Genomic DNA, 17,689 nt, shown 5'->3' with positions numbered 1-17,689 from the left:
TTTTTGACCCACCTCCTAGAGAAATGGCAATAAAAACAAAAATAAACAAATGGGAGCTAATGAAACTTAAAAGCTTTTGCAAAGCAAAGGAAAGCATAAACAAGACAAAAAGACAATCCTCAGAATGGGAGAAAATATTTGCAAATGAAGCAACTGACAAAGGATTAATCTCCAAAATATATAAGCAGCTCATGCAGCTCAATATCAAAAAATCAAACAACTCAATTTAAAAAATGGGTGGAAAACCTAAACAGACATTTCACCAAGGAAGATATACAGCTGGCCAAGAGGCACATGAAAAGAAGCTCAACATAACTAATCATAAGAGAAATGCAAATCAAAACTACAATGACGTATCACCTCATACCAGTCAGAATGGCCATCATCAAAAAATCTACAAATAATAAATGCTGGAGAGGGTGTAGAGAAAAGGGAACCCTCTTGCACTGTTGGTGGGAATGTAAACTGATACAGCCACTATGGAGAACAGTATGGAGGTTCCTTAAAAAACTAAAAATAGAACTACCATACGACCCAGCAATCCCACTACTGGGCATATGCCCTGAGAAAACCATAATTCAAAAAGAGTCATGTACCACAATGTTCATTGCAGCTCTATTTACAATAGCCAGGACATGGAAGCAACCTAAGTGTCCATCGACAGATGAATGGATAAAGAAGATGTGGCACATATATACAATGGAATATTACTCAGCCATAAAAAGAAACGAAATTGAGTTATTTGTAGTGAGGTGGATAGACCTAGAGTCTGTCATACAGAGTGAAATAAGTCAGAAAGAGAAAAACAAATACCATATGCTAACACATATACATGGAATCTTAAAAAAAAAAAAAAATGGTTCTGAAGAACCTACGGGCAGGACAGGAATAAAGACGCAGACGTAGAGAATGGACTTGAGGACACGGAGAGGCGGAAGGGTAAGCTGGGACGAAGTGAGAGAGTGGCATGGACATATATACACTACCAAATGTAAAATAGATAGCTAGTGGGAAGCAGCCGCATAGCACAGGGAGATCAGCTCAGTGCTCTGTTTCCACCTAGAGGGGTGGGATGCGGAAGGTGGGAGGGAGACGCAAGAGGGAGGAGATATGGGGATATATGTATAGCTGATTCACTTTTTTATACAGCAGAAACTAACACACCATTGTAAAGCAATTATACTCCAATAAAGATATATTAAAAAAAAAAAAAAACAGTCACACAGCGGCTGCCGTCAGCCAGTGAGAAGAAACACTCAATCCACTGACTGAAGTCAACGAGCTGACAGAAAAGCATGTTGAAAGAGAAAAAGTTTAAGAAAAAAATCAATTCAACCAATACAAATGCCTCTAATCAAAGAGGAAGCTTTGCTTTCAGCCAAGTTGTTTCAGGGATATGTGCACATGATTTGCCCCATCAATCACATCATTTGTGAATCAACACAACCTTCTCACCTGAGGCGCTACAGTGTACAGGATTCTTCAGAGGAAGATGAACAACACCTATTACACGTGAAGGAACTCACGCAGTATTACATACAAATTGAAAAAAAAAGAAGTATTTCAGTGAGTGATGTGCACTCATGAAATATGAATATGTACTTCTTTCTGAAGATTTGTCTTCATTTCAAAGACTGTTCCCTTATGCTTGGTTGTTCTGTTTGCTTGTTTGAAGAGAGATTTTTTTTTTCCCCCTATGCATAGATTGCATTGAAGTGTAACATACCAAAAAAGGCACAAAGCATGAATGTCTGGCATTAATGTCTTCTTTGAATTATAATTATAAAGCTATACCATTCTTTCTTCTGTTGGTTAGTCCTTACAAGGAGTATCTTTTTCTAGCCTTTTGCTTTCAACTGTTCTATGTATATAAATATTTCATGTTTGTTTATGTAAGCATCAAATACTTGTTTTACATTATTGTTGATTTATTTTATTTATATTACTTTTATCTAATCAGAGATTTTATCCTTTTATTTAGAATATAATTACTAATAAAAGTTCATTTTTCTTGTTTTTTTCTTTTTTGATTAGTCAATTTTTTAAATTGTCCCTTTAATCTAACAGCTTGTTTCTTTCCCCCAAGACTTCAAAGATATCATTCTGTTGTCTTTTTACTTTTTTTTACTTTATATTGAGAAAACTTCTATTGATCTTGTATTTGCCATTTTGAAAATAACGTTTCTTTGTTTATACTACTTGTAAGATCTTTCCTTGTCCTGTTTTTCAGAAGATTTATTATAATGTGCCAGGCTGTTTTTCTTGTATTATGCCTACTGTCTTGTAGGATTTCTTCAATCTCTATCCTGATGTCTGTTGTCAATATTGGAAAATTCTTGGTGATAATGTCTTCAAAGATTAGTTACGTCCCATTTTCTCTCTCTTTCTCTTCTTCAATACCAATTACACACATGTTTTCTGTGCATTTTTTTTCTGCTTCAGGTTGAATATTTTCTACTAATCTATCTTCCAGTTCAAGCCACATCTATTGAGTTCTTCATTTCAGATGTTGTATTTTTTAATTCTTAAAACTTTCATTTGGTTTGTTATGAATTCCGGTTTTTGGCAAAATTCTGGATCATTTTATTTATATTCTTAAATATATAAATCATAGTTAATTATCAAAGTCCCTTAGTGATAACTGTAATATCTGGATATCCTTTTCCTTTTGTATTGTCTGTCTCTTGGTTTTGGATCATTGGCTGTTATTTCTAGACATTTTGGTTGAATGCTAGACTTTGTGTTATGCCATCATAGAAGCTATGTGTGTTGTTATCTTCCTTCTTGGAGGATTTAATTTTCTTCTGGCAGTGAGAGTGACCACCTTGATTCAATCAGTCTTCAGAAGGATTCCAGACTTCAAGGTTGTTGATTTCTCAGTGCTTACCCCTTCTTATGTCACAGTCCACAGACTATAAGTATATGCATTTATACGTTTCATCATTCATCAACAAGCCATATAATTTTACCTCTTCCACACTTTCACCACTTCTTTCTGTCTCCACTTTCTCAGTTTGAGTGTCTCATAGCAACATCACTGAAGTAGCCTCCTAATTTATCCTGATTCTTTTATCACTTCCCCCCTACCTTTGATTTAAGTTGTTAAAAACTTATCATGTAGAAATTTTTCACACACTGAAAAGATTTATACTGTCAAGTTAACTACTTCAGAAATACCTCTGAGTGTAAATATTTGAATTTATTTTATTTCTGCACTGGACTTTATTTTAATACAGTTTTATGTTAGTCTATTGATTCACATAAAACTAAATAAGCAGGTACCTGGCTACACTACAAAGTTGCTTCAATCGAAGTCAAATTAGGATGATTTGTGGGACTTCCCTGGTGGTCCAGTGATTAAATTTCCACGCTTCCACTGCAGGGGGTACGGGTTTGAACACTGGCCTGCGAACTAAGATCCCGCATGCTGCACAGAGTGGCCAATTTTTTTTTTTAATTTATTAGAAAAGAATAAAAATAAAGATGACTTGCATTGCTCAAGTTTTAGAATTTAAGCCTGATACTTAAGTGACTGCTGTATTTATGAAAATGACTGTAAGACAGCTTGGTACAATTAATTATTTAACATGCTTAAAAAATTACTTGAACATTCAAAAAGTATTTTGGTGTTAATTTTTTTAAATTTTACAAAATTATTTTAGAATTATTTAAAACAAAAGAAAATATTTCCCTTTTTGTTCCTCTTTCTTTTTTCTATAAGTATTTTAGTTTGCTAGCACCACTGGAAAAAAAATGTTTAAAATAATGAAGCAAATATTGTTACCCTGTGCAACTGTTTATCTGTTGGAAACAGGATTTTTTGTTTCCATAACTGAAAAATAAAATAAATGCTAGTTTTGGTAAAATACTTTAACAGCCATCATAACACGTAAGCTATAATTGCTTTCTTTAAAGCAGTTTTATTTTCTCCCAAAATGACTTTCTAGTACATAGTGTTTTAAAGTAAACTTAAAAATAAAATTATTCCAATGAATCGCTAAGAAATTTGACTTGCTAGAAAACGATAATAAAACTGCCTTTGGGAAACAGAGCCATCATATTGGAGGTGCCAGGTCCCCACTGCCCTCCCCTCCCATTTCTCAACCTGTTGCTCCAACCATGCTGGCGTTTTTAACCGTTCTCCAAAAATATTGGAACTTCTCTGCCTCCAGGTTTTTGGCAAATCTTGAAATCACTGCCTGGAGTGCCTATGCTCCCTGGATAAGGAGTTCTTACAGTATTTGAGGATTCTCACTTGGCATTTCTTAACTCCCTTAGGTGATGCAGGTCTTTTTTTTCTCTAGGTCATTGGAGAACCCTGCATACACCTCACCAAAGACAAACATTCACAGGCATCTACTTCCTCCTTCTCCTACCAAATTCTAAACCTTCTTGAGTGCAAGCTGATGTCACTTGGCCTTTAATCCCCAGACTCCTGCGTATAAAATGCACCATTTCTCTGAACAAATGCATAAATGAAAATGTAAATTAATCCCCATTAAAATTCATTAAATATCTACATGTTTAAATTTCATAGGAATATCTCCAACTAATGATTTAAATTTTTGTTTGATCTTAGCATACCAAGGACTTGGTATTTGAGGTTCTGTTGAAGCTCTGTCTTTAATTTACCCTGTGGTTTTAGCTAAATTATTTTACATCTATGTCAGTTTCTTCATCTGGGAAATAACTGTATTAAATTACCTTCAAGGAATCATTCAGACCTAAAATTCTCTTATCTTTTTGATAGAGTTCAACCATGCTCGAGCTGTCTTAACCTCAGTGGTTTGATATGCCTGCTTGCAATCAGGATCAGTACTGAACTGAAATCAGCAGTATCTTTGACTGTATGTTCCAGCGTATTGAATCATTAACCCAAAAGGAAGGAAATGACTTTTGATTATGTGTTTGTTCCTTCCCTACAACCAGGGCATACTGCATTGAGAGAACAGCTAAAGTCTTTCACGTGAAAATGGTCATTGTTCTTTAAAGCTTAACTGCACCCATGTGAGGCAGTAACTTCATGATGCTTTGGTTGCTACTAATATTACATTGTATACGAAAGCCATCTCATTTCTGGACAGGTCTTCTTTTTGGCCCTTGTTAAATGATTCAACAGTTCTGTCCTCACATACATGAAATACATCTGCTGGAAAGGGATTGTGAAATCAAACTGAGTGCTTTCACTCAGCACAGCACCATGCAATTCCCACATTGCTGTGTGTGTCAGTAGTTTGTTCCTTGGTACTGATGAACAGAACTTCCTTGTATGAATATACCAAGGTGTGTCTATCTATTCACCTGTCCAAGGACATTTACGTTGTTTCCAGTTGTTTGGCAATTATGAATAGAGTTAACTCTATTCATGTAGGGCAAATTTTATTTCTCTAGGGTAAATACCTAGGAATGGGGTGGCCAGATTACATGATAAATACTTAACTTCGTATGAAACTGCCAAACTGTTTTCCAGAATGGCTGTACCATTTTACATTCCCACTTGCAGTCTTAAAGAATACACAGTGTATAATTCTATTTATGTGATATTCTCAGAAAGACAAACTATAATGATGGATAACAGATCAGTGGTTCACGGTTTAAGGTGGGAGAGGGTATCACTACAAAGAGAAAGCACAGTTTTGAGGGGTGACAAACTTCTGTATCCTGATTTTGCTGGTCATTATACAAATCTATACATGTATTAATACTTATAGGTCTGTACTCCAGAAAGTCTATTTTACTACATATTCATTAAAGAAATAATTTGTTCAAACCTGGAGATTAAAAAAAAAAACAAAACTCTTGAGTATGCCACAAAGTATGAATTTGATGCAAAGTAACACCTGGAGCACATCAGACCTGCATCTTACTGGCAGGTACCTGAAAGGAAAGTGGTGTGGGAACCTTTAAAGCACTCCTTTCAACTGCAAATTGGGCAGTTAGAAAGTAAATGTTACTCACAAGTTAAAACCTGACCTAAAATTGACCTATTTTGAAGTCTTTGCATGTTTTTAATATCAATAAATTTCATAAATTCTGAGAAAGTACAGGAAATGCAGAGTTATTTAAAATATAAATGTTAGTTGGCTGTTTGCCTTGATTGGGTTAATACAGTGTGTGCCGGAGACTAATAAGGAGAGGTTAAGACACAGTGTGTGACCTGTGCAGCACCTGATGAGAACCATGCGCCCCAGGGATGGAGTAAAATGCCTTCAGGAAGAGTCAGAGATGCCCTGATACAAACCTTGGTAAAAGGTGGCAGAACCAGAGTCATAAGTTGACTTCATCATTAAACATACCGAGGCAGCAGGGATTTAAATTCTGGTCTTGGAAGGATATGCTTGTAATCTGAGGTTTTGCACATCTTTATGTGCGATATTGACCAGACCCGGAGAGCAAATCCGCCTGAAGGCAGCCCTGATGAGAGTTAAAGGTTCTCGATCCACCAGCATCCAAGCTGGCTCCTCGTGCAGGGGACTTACAGGCAACACGTCTATTTACACGACATGTACCGGAACAGAGAGCTGAACAGGTGGAGAGGAACAGAACTCTTTTACCTCAAGTTGACTTTGAAAAATCAGTCAAGGCAGTGGTTTTATAGAATAAATGATCATATTATTATATATAAAGTTAAACCTGGAGATCAACAGTACATACACTGAAGCTGATAGAATTTCCCCACTGGCACCAACGTGAAATTAGAGCAAGCTTTTCAGTGAGTGGGACTCCTGCACACATTTCATTCAAATGCGACAGCTTTTATTCACCGTGCCGGAATCCATTCTAGCCAGGTGGCATAGAAGTTGACGTTAGTTACATCAATGGTCTGCCATCACCAGGTTAATCCCACTAAACAGTATCAGAATTGTTAAGCCTTTCTATGTGGAGCGGTAGACAAAATATCTAATCCAAACTTCTATCTTTCACTTCAAAGAAAAAAAAGTTTACTAAGGCCCATAATGAAGTTATTTTACAGACTTCTGTTACTGAGTGCAGCCCAGACGATCTAAAAGTATATGGACACGGACACATTTTTTTCCATTCTCTTCCTTGATAAGCTCAGGTATGAACCCTCAAAATGGCACAAGACACAACCAGAAGAGGACTCTGAAGGCAAGCTGGGGTTCTCTGACTCCAGGGTCAGAGAACCAACGCAGTGCAGGCTGCCTGTGTGCCCCCCCCAAAACAGAGGACCACCAGACCTGGTGCTTCCTGAACCCTGACCGGGCAACAGAAGGCTCCAGGTAAGCTCCATCCTCACGGGGATGCAAGGGGTATCCCTCAGACGACATAAGGAAGACCGGCACCACCAGCATGGGGGACGAATGAAGGGACCTTGGTAACCACAGGTGTCCAGGGCAAGCCTTCACCTTCCCCAGGGCCCGAGCCTCCCTTTTCTGAGTAAAGAAACAGAGGCAGCAGAACCTATGAGAGAGACCAGCCACACCAGTGACCCAATCCAGGAAGACTCTGTCTCTGCCAATCTGAGACTGAGACGCCCCTTCCCTCCCAGAGATAGGGGCACAGGGAGGGGTGAGGGGACAAGGGGTGAGATGCAGGAGGGGAGCAGTGATGGGGGTTCCCACCAACCCCTCCCCACCAGCAAGGACGAGTGTGAGTCCCACGGGCACCAATCAACCAAGCAGACCCGGGCAATGCCGTACATGCTGTGACAGTGAGCCTGTCACTGGAACCCCAGCCGACACAAGTTGGCCGAGAACTGCGTGTTAAGTCTAGCCAGGGTGACTGCCTGCTAAAATAAGAGGTTTATATAATTCCCAGTACATCCTAACATGATAGACGAAACAGCCTGGGTCCAATTATCATACCAAGAACCAAGAAAATCACAACTTCAAGGAGAAAAGACAACCAACTGACAATACCTAAAATGAATCAGATGTTGAAATTACCTGACAAGGATTTTAAAGCAGCCATTGTGTAAATGTTTCAATCATTTACAAATTCTCTGCAATCAAATAAACAAACAAACAAACAAACAAACAGATGATCCTAGCAAAGAAAGAGAAGTTACAAAAAAGAACCAAATGGAAATTACAGGAGTAAAAACACAATAACAGAAATTAAAAGTAACTAGATGGGCTTATAGTAAGTAGAGTGGAGATGCACAATGACATGTTAACTTGAGAACAGGTCTATAGAATTCGCCCACACTGAACAGCAGAGAGAAAATACAACGGGAAAAAAAAGTGAACAAAACCTCAGGGACTTGTGGGTCAAAAACAAAAGGCCCAACATCTTATCATTCGAATCCCAGAAGGAGAGAAAGAGAGTGAGGCTGAAAGGGGGTTTAAAGAAATAATTGCTGAAAACTCCTCAAATTTGGGGAAACACATAACCTACAGTTCTAAGGAACCAAGTGAACCTCAAACAGGATAAACTCAAACAAATCCATGTTAATTAAACAAATCCACCGAATTAAACTTTTGAAAACTAAAGACAAGGAACAAAATCTTGAAAACAGCCCAGAAACCAGTTAGGCAGCCTGCTGTCTCCACGGCCATAAGTCAGGTTCTCCGTGTCTTCCTCTAGCAGATGGAAGCAATACCTTTGTCACAAGTTTGTCAGGAGACAATGCGGGTCCAGACAGATTCAGTGAATGGCAGTTCAACTCCTCTTCCTTCTTTCTTTCTAGTATATTACATTTCCAAAGACAATTCTGAGCACCACATATTTCATTATATTAAGGCAGAGATAATAACTACAGTTAATACAATACTATCTTCTCTTTGCATCATACTTTTCACCTTTTTCAAACAATGTTTCCTTAGCCGTCTCACTTTACACTTACAACAATGCTTCCGAGTTGCAAAGTTGGCATGAGATGGGGAGCTGGTCTTGCTGCCCTGGAGGTCTTGCGTACCCCTTACTGTTTTAAATGCACTAAGCCCCCCAAAAGAGAATGACTGCACCTTTGAGGTTAATTCAATATCAAAAACACAAAATACACACTTTAAATGCTTTGGACTGATGAATCGTGGAAGAGAGATCCTTAGCTCTCCAGGTTAACAGTGTAGCAAGCAAGGCATGCATTTCCTGGCTCCTTAGAGAAAACTGCCACATTGAGTCAACACTGGGGATGTAAGTGGCAGAACAGCTGGAAAATGACTCAGGCTGTCTGGACTCCAAATCAGCTGGAACTTGTCTCCCCGCATCTCCCGCAGGTGCTGCCGTTGGGCTGCGCTTCCTTGGGACCTATGGCTTCTTCTCCTCTGCAGGAAGGTTCCCCGGAGACCACGTCCATGGGCCCCCAAGGCCCCAGGTCAGTTTGCTTTCCCAGACACCCCAGAACAGATGGAATCCCAAACCTAAAATGCGTGTGTCCAGTGGTCCGGCTATCTCTCCTCTGATAGGGCTGCTGGAATAGAGAACTTAGGCACCATGGAGCGTCCGGAGAGCGGCAGCCTCTGCTAACCCTCCCCAGCGTGATAATGAAGGTCAGGAAGCCTCTGCCTTCTCCACTTGCGGACCATCCCCTCAAAGCCTACTGTTACCCACCTCTGAGTCCTGTAATGTCTGAATTTCAATAAATGTTTCTTCAAAGAATCAAGGAAGAATGTTTCCCCATAAAGAGACAAAGGAGGGAAACCTAGCAGTGGATGAACTTCACTTCAAGAATAGAGCTTTTAGGATTTGAGTCTGATCTGCACTCTCATATGTGTCCGTGCTCACAGGCAATGTCATTATGAGAACGATTATATGAGGAAAAAGAGTTTTGATCATGTGGTTCCAGAATTCTAAGAATCTAAGGAGTGCACTTGCTTTCTAATTTTGAAAAATGGGTTTTTGCCTAGAGAACGTCTAGGTAGCTACCTTTATGTGCTTATTCCTAACATAAATTGCTCAAGCTTTCTCCAAAGCATTGAGATGCACTGTGATCAACTCCTCTGATAATGTCCAAAGCATACATAGACACACACATCAGTTTTCAGTGTCTGCTTTGTTATGGCTGTTGTGTAGTTTTTAATGAAAAAAGAATGATGCCCCTTCGTTCAGCACCCGCAGACAATATCAGAGGTAGGTGGAGGGCTACCATATGAGGGCCGGAGCCACTTCTAAGCCCAAGAAGCAATTTAAGAACAGTGGATCAACCAGCCATAGGAAACAACTAGTATCCTTATTGGTTAACAGACAAGTGTAGTCAGGCAGAGGCAATACTACTCGCTCACAGATTTCCCTGATACTGACTATTCATCCCTTACAGAGATGGGCACTTAAAACCTGCCACCGGAGCCTGCAATCCCCAGGACATCCTGAAATTAATGCCATGTCCTGGTCACCCACTGCTAGTAACTGCAAAGGCCAGAGGAAAGTCGTGAAGAGCAATGTCCCTGGAGGCAGTTTTTCTGCAAATTAAACTTGAGAAGATTACCAACATACATTCTTGGAGAGATCTCAATAGAGATTTGCTAAGTGAGTTAGTTAATTTTGTTTTAAGTCTGTCATTCTGTAAAAGTAACCTGAATAAATTCATCCATCTCTTGGGAAGACTCGGCTATTGAAAGAGTCTCCCTAACATTCAGTTGTTCTCTTTTTGCGCCAAGAAAGTTAAGAAAATAAAAAGCCATCAACAGAAATTAGAATTTTTAAAAGCATATTCAGGATGAGCCAGTTAGGCTATCTCACTCTCTGAATTTCTCCTGAAAATTAAGATCTGAATAGAATTCCACAGGCCCCCTAAAAAGGGGAACCTATAAAATTATTGAGCTTGAGGTAGTAAGTATCAGCTACTCATAAAGAACTTTCTTAACTCAAATTTTATCTGAAATATGTATCATGATAGTCAATGATTCTATATACTGTCTGGTATATAACCATCTCAGCTCATCTGCCATTTCTCCAATTAGATTTTAAACTCCATGCTGAGACTCACGTCTGACATACAAGTACTCAAAAATATTTGTTGCCGTATTCTCTAAAACTGCCTGTTTATCCAAAGACACCAACTGTGATTCTCTCATTTTTTCTTTTTCTGTAATTTTGTATACTAAGGAAATATGTCAGTGGCTTTGCTTTTCTCTACTGAAGATGATTAACTGCCCAACTGATCTTTGTTACATTATGTTTCCCAAAGGGCATCTCACTTTGATTCGGTTGACTGTTTAGTTTTTCCTTTATAGATCTGAGCTATTGAGAGGAGGTTCTAATAACACTTATGTCAAGGTGATACATAGTTTGCTATTGCTCCCTTAACAACCAATAGCATTAAAAAATGGGTGTATGACTTCACATCTTTAACAGTGACCTACGGGATTTTATATGGCACTGCTTTTCTACATTTATGTTTTACATTTTGCATTTGTTTGAAAATCTCTCTCATTTGTTTTAACGATGTCCCTTCTTAAATTAGACGTTATGGTAATAATAAAGCTATTTCACGTGTGGTTTGTATTTCTTGGCTCTCCAGTGCATTCACATGCATTATTTCATTCTGCTCCTTAGCACAGGCAGGAAAAGTTTATTATACATATTTCATAGCCATAAAAACAGAGATACAGAGGGGGTCACAGATAGTTAAGAGCAAAGCTAGAGCCAGAAATTCCACCTTTGGCATCCTGGCCTCACTGCTAATCCACTGTATCAGTGTCTACAAGTACCGCTCCAGACCAATGCCAGGCTGTGTGCACACAACTGGCATGGAAGATTGCAAACAATACAGATATCTGTCCCCACCCTGCAGGAATCCGTATTTTTATAAATAAATGCCATTTAAAGCTAGTAATTGGGCAAACAAAGAATAACCATTTGGTAAGAGTGTGGGGAAACAGGGACCTCTACATACTGTGGTGGAAGAGAAAACTGATATAAACTTTTGGGGGGATTCCTGGAAAAGCCTAATGATGTAAACGAAGATGCTCCTCACTCCTGAAATTCCTCTGCTGGAAATCTTCTTGAAGGCGTATGAAACAAGCATGACAATTTGTACAAAGTAGTTTACTGCGTAGCTGCTTAGAAACGCAAGATTACAGGGGGATGGAGAAAAGTCAAAGGCTATCAATGAGAATCAGTCAAAGAACATGGCACATCCACACGTAATGATAAGGAATACAGACACTGGAGGAGGATCACGGAGTCTGAACTCCTGCTAGAACAGACGCTAGGTTTGTGAATTGGGGTAAATCTATCTAAGCCTCAGTTTCATCATTTATATGATGAAGACAGTATTAACCCCTAACTCACAGAATTAAGGTGAAGACCAAACAAGATAATATGTATTAGGCATCTAGCACACTGCATGGTATATAAGAGGTACTCAATAAATGCTATGAGATTACTACTGCTACTATTATAATTATTATCATAAGTTATGGGCCAGTAACATGATTTTAATTATTACTAGTAGTAGCTATAAAACATGAGATAAAGATATATACTGATAGGGAACTACGTCCAAGATACAATAAAGGAAAAGAGAATGTCCCCGATGCCATCAGAGTGCGGGTCCATTAATTTTAAAGGCACAGACAGATGGTCACTGCAGAACTTTTTACAATGTGCACTACCTCATAAGTAACTGCTAAGTAAGAGAATGAGTGGGTATAACGGCCACACCTCTTGTTGCTGCTGTTGTTTTTCCCTAGCAGAATAATACTTTGAAGTTGTCCGGGGCAAGCTTTCTCACAAATAAAGAGAAAATCTCAGCCATGTATAAGCAGACTAAGAGAAAGAAGGTGAAAATCCTGCAGAATGACTTCCATTAGTGAAAGCAGTTTCGGGAGCCCCTACAGGAAGCTGTCTGTGCAAGGTGTGAACGCAGAGGAAGAGGCTGCAGACATTTCCTTCTGCACTGAAAACACTGAGGAGTGAAGATACCCCCGGGTCATGGTTTTAATGTTGCTAGAACAAGTCTCCTAAAAACTGTCCTATCAATATTAAAACCATGACCCGGGGGTATATTTACTCCTCAGCCTCAACTAAGAAGTCCGCATGCAGCAACTAAAGATCCTGCACGCCGCAACGAAGATCCCACGTGCCGCGACTAAGACCCGGAGAAGCCAAAATAAGTAAGTAAATAAATATTTAAAAACAGAAAAAAAAAACTGTCCAGACTATCCTCACGGCCCTGCATCTGGAAGAGGCTGACGGTGTCCAGGGCGAATTGGTGCAGACTCTCCCATGAGTCCAGTTGCCAATGGACCAGTGTAGGGATCTGTGTGCTGACGTTCACGGTGGGGCCGCTACTGTATTTGCCAGGACTCTGGGTACGGAGGTCCACAGATATAAAGGGCGCTACCACACTGTTCTCCCCACGCTCTCTGCTACTTTTAGTATGCAGCTTTACAGAGCGCAAGGCTTTCAGAAGACATATGGCCTTATTCTAGAAGATACTTGTCCTTCCCCGAACACTGACAATATAATAAATAGAAAGAGAGGGGCGGACAGGGAGCAGCTGAGTTGAGAAACTCATCGCCTCTACTTTCTGCTTTTCCATATAGTCTAATCTTTTGCCATATTTTTCAATGATTTAAAATAAAAAACATTGCCACAGATAGAATGCAATCCTGAATTAGTCCTCATCTGAAATCAGATTTAGAAACTACTAATTTAGCCATACGTGGCATTTATTAAACTTCTGAGTGGGAATGGAAAGTCTGCACCAGCATCTCAAGGACACATCCGTGTTTGCACAGATAACTTCCTGTTCTGGGAAAGAAGAAACAAGGAAAGATACACTTACACATACAAGACGGTTCTGGTATCACCCACTTTCCCAGCATCGCCCACGGTTAGGGTGTCGTAGCCTCTTTCCAGCTCAAACTCTTCAAAGGCAAGCTTGATGACCTAAATCAAACACAAGAGAGAATTGCTTAGCACAACAGGAACTTTCTGGGACCTCCCATAATGCAAATATCCAGTTGTAGTATTAATTTTGCTCCATAATTTCACTGTTACTTCAAATGATTTAAAGTTGCTTTTAAAAATAATGATTGTATATATTTGAGAGCCCTCGATTATAGAATTTTATGGAATTCAAAATTGCTATTATTCCAAAGATATTTATCATCAGCTCTAAAAATGAAATTAACCCATATTGTATTGACACTTTAAATCAAATATCTATCAAATATTTATTGTCACATAGTGTTCGGAATGACCAAAACGTAAATCAGTATAAGAAAAATAAATGGGGACTACAGTTAATGAGATATATTTTGAGGATACCTAGAACACCAAGGAAGAGATATTTTTAGTGTGATGTCTGCAGATTTCACATACGTTCCAATATTAACATATGAAAAAGACCTCTGAGGCTAGAAAGTTGTCCTCTACATTTAATTTTGCAAACCCTTGTCTTTTTTTTTCTTTTTTTTTTTTAATAAAGAACACTTTGTCTGGGTGGTCAACACCATTTAGACACGACCAGTTTGTGTCTGACACATGGATATATTAGAATACTATGAACTTCTTTCTTCTCATAAAAGTAATGCTTCCTTTGCTGACCAATATTGTGATAAAGGGGGAAGAGAGTCTGAGGTGTCACAAAGTTAGGTTGGAACCCTAGGTGACAAGGAGAAATATATATATAGATGATAATAGATATCTGTAACATGAAGAAGAGAGAGAGGGAGAGGCTATCACAGACAGATGAAAGAGACAGATGGATAGATAGATAGATATGATGGATAGATGAGATAGGTAGACAAATGACAGAGGGGGAGAGAGAGGGAACAGGAAGTACAGAAACCATAATATTAGAAATACATTTTAATGGGATCTACTTCAGAGTACATTTGAAACTCTGGAATCCTGTGAAAAACGTAAAATACCTGTTCATTAAACCTGAAAGAAAGACTTAAGCGGTACCAGGGGAAGGCAGGCTTCTGACTAATATCCAATTTGATGTGTGCAATACTGAGCAGGCTCTAACCAGGTGCTTTCCCAAGCAGTGCTAATATGGGATGCATTAATTCTGCTATTGGAAATTCTTACTAAAATTAGTGGTATAGCTGTTATGATTTATTTAAAAAATCTACTCTTTCAAATTTCAGCATTTGTCTGAATACGTTATTTTAGCAATCTAATCTGAAACAGGTGTAGAGGTTCATGACTGTTGCAGACCAGTATCAACATATGAAGCATATGAAGCATATGAAGCATATGAAGCCCAACACCCGAGGATGGTTTTATTTCAATTTCTGTGTTTCCCATGGGCCGATTTATAAATGTCCATGGTAGTACAAGAAAGAATAAAAGGACTAAAGAATCATGCAACCTGGAGGTTCCCATCACCTTTTTTGACACATTTACTCTGTCTTGACTTGGGTAACAGCCTGCAGTGAAGCAATGATAAACCATTCAGGCCTGAGGGTCACAGCTGGCAGATTTGTAATGAGTCACAAATAGGGGGTCTCACTTCATAAATGTGTTTTCATTATGGGTGTAAAAATAACCATTTTGTAATTCTTTCAAGCCAAAGCAAAGGGTGTTGGAGAGGTTTCTGTCAGGGTTCAGACTCAATAATCAGCCTCTGATAGTCAAAGGACGATCTTTATGCTATTAATGCCCCATAAAAAGAGAAAAGGTAGACCCAATCTTGTGTAAAGAACCTTTAGTTTGTCAGAAAATATGGCACTCTATAAATATACCTGGTAGTAAAACAGAAATACACATCTGGAATGAAAGTTGCTGTCATTTCTCAGTGACAAGTGACGTTGATCGGAGAATTCATTTTTTAATAAAAACTGTATATAAGGAGTACAGCATGATGATTTGATGTACATATACATAGTGAAATGATTACTACAGTCAAGCTAATTAACCTGTCTCCTCACACAGTCACCCTTTGTGTATATAGTGAAAGCATCTTAAATCCATTCTCTTAGCAAATTTCTAGTAATCAATACTGTATTATTAACTATAGTCACCATGCTGCCCATTAGATCTTCAGATGTATCCATTCTTCATAATTGTAACTTTGTGCCCTTTGACCAACATCTCTCCATTTCCCCACCTTCTCATCCCTGGTCACCACTGTTCGGCTCTCTGCTTCTTTGTATTTGACTTTTTTAGATTCCACACATAAGTGAGATCATGCAGTTTTTTCCTTTCTGTGTCTGTCTTGTCTCACTTAATATAATGTCTTCTTGGTGCATCCAAGTTGTTGCAAATGGTAGGATCTCCTTCGTTATTAAGGCTGAATGATATTCCATTACATATATATACATCACATCTTCTTTATCCATTCATCCATTGATGGACACTTAGGTCGCATCCATGTCATGGGTATAGTGAATAGTTTTGCTTTATGTTTTGTTGTTGTTTTTTTTTAAATAAATAAATTTATTTATTTATTTATTTATTTATTTATTTAATTTTGGCTGTGTTGGGTCTGCGTTTCTGCGCGAGGGCTTTCTCTAGTTGCGGCGAGCGGGGGCCGCTCTTCATCGCGGTGCGGGGGCCGCTCTTCATCGCGGTGCGCGGGCCTCTCACTGTCGCGGCCCCTCCCGTTGCGGGGCACAGGCTCCAGACGCGCAGGCTCAGTAGCTGTGGCGCACGGGCCCAGCCGCCCCGCGGCACGTGGGATCCTCCCAGACCAGGGCTCGAACCCGTGTCCCCTGCACCGGCAGGCGGATTCTCAACCACTGCGCCACCAGGGGAGCCCCTGCCTGATGTTTTAAGGTGTGAACGATTCAGTGGCATTTAGTCTCAAGGGTCCCTTTAGCTCCACATGTGCGCGCACGCGCGCACACACACACGTGCTCTTCTGTGTCTTGACTGGTCCCTGCAGCTGGCCTTGTAGACGCTGCTCCACATCCTTCAAGTCTCTGCACGAGGTCTGTTCTTGACGGTGTCTCCCCTGCCCAGTCTGTCCGAGACGTCAGTCTCTTTGTCAGCATCCAGCCTATTCCCTTCATGAGGTTGCACTTTTTGAAATTTCTTGCTGGTCTGCCTGTACCCTCTGCCTCACCTCCTTCATGGGACGTGCCCTGAGGGCAGGTGCTACGCCCTCCATCTGCTGAGGACAACGGACTCATCTTTCAGGATGTGCTGAATACCTACTCTGCCCAGGTCCAAAGAGAAGATGGACCAAGTTCTAGCCTTCAAAAAACTTAGAGTTACAAGGGGTATCATGATAAACACAAAGTAATTATAGAAGTTTTAACTTTTCCAGACAAATATTCCTTAATGACAACAAATCAAATAGGAAGGAAAATGAAAGAAGGACAAAGTTCTAGAATTCTAAAAGCTTAAGACTCACAAGGGGTAGTTTGATAAACACAAAACAATTATAGAATTTAACATACAGATTAAGGTTTCTTAATGACAACTGATGAAATCCTTTACTTTTTCAACTTCCAAACAGAATCTCAGAACTGTGAGAAAAAGATGCTGTTCAGTCTAGACTCTGGTGTAATTTTTAAAATACATTCTTGGTATTTTGTAATATGTTCTTTTTTCCTATTTAAACTAAAAAGACCCCAAAATTTTGAACCATTTCTCCTTTCCCTACCCACTGCTTCTGGCAACCACCAATCTATTCTCTGTATCTACAGCTTGTTTGTTCTGTTTTTTAGATTCCACATGTAAGAGAGATGAGATGGTATTTGTCTGTCTCTGTCTTTGACTTATTTCACTTAGTATAATGCCCTCCAGTTCCATCCGTGTTGTGGCGGGATTCATCCCTTTTTATGGCTGAATAATATTCTTTTATACATAAAGTACATATGGTGGC

The 17,689-nt window shown here is 39.3% G+C and overlaps 1 protein-coding gene across 1 annotated transcript in view; it reads right to left on the bottom strand.

Annotated features, from left to right (window-relative positions):
• CSMD1 (CUB and Sushi multiple domains 1) overlaps positions 1–17,689 on the bottom strand; it is a 1,889,718-nt gene that overhangs the window by 421,378 nt on the left and 1,450,651 nt on the right. Inside the window, exon 12 of the mRNA XM_068531988.1 lies at positions 13,694–13,797. Coding sequence (XP_068388089.1) covers positions 13,694–13,797 — 104 coding nt within the window. The remainder of the gene's footprint in view (positions 1–13,693; positions 13,798–17,689) is intronic.

The sequence above is a fragment of the Eschrichtius robustus genome, chromosome 21 (assembly GCF_028021215.1).
Source record: "Eschrichtius robustus isolate mEscRob2 chromosome 21, mEscRob2.pri, whole genome shotgun sequence".
Taxonomy (NCBI): domain Eukaryota; kingdom Metazoa; phylum Chordata; class Mammalia; order Artiodactyla; family Eschrichtiidae; genus Eschrichtius; species Eschrichtius robustus.
This window is presented reverse-complemented; position numbering and strand designations above follow the sequence as displayed.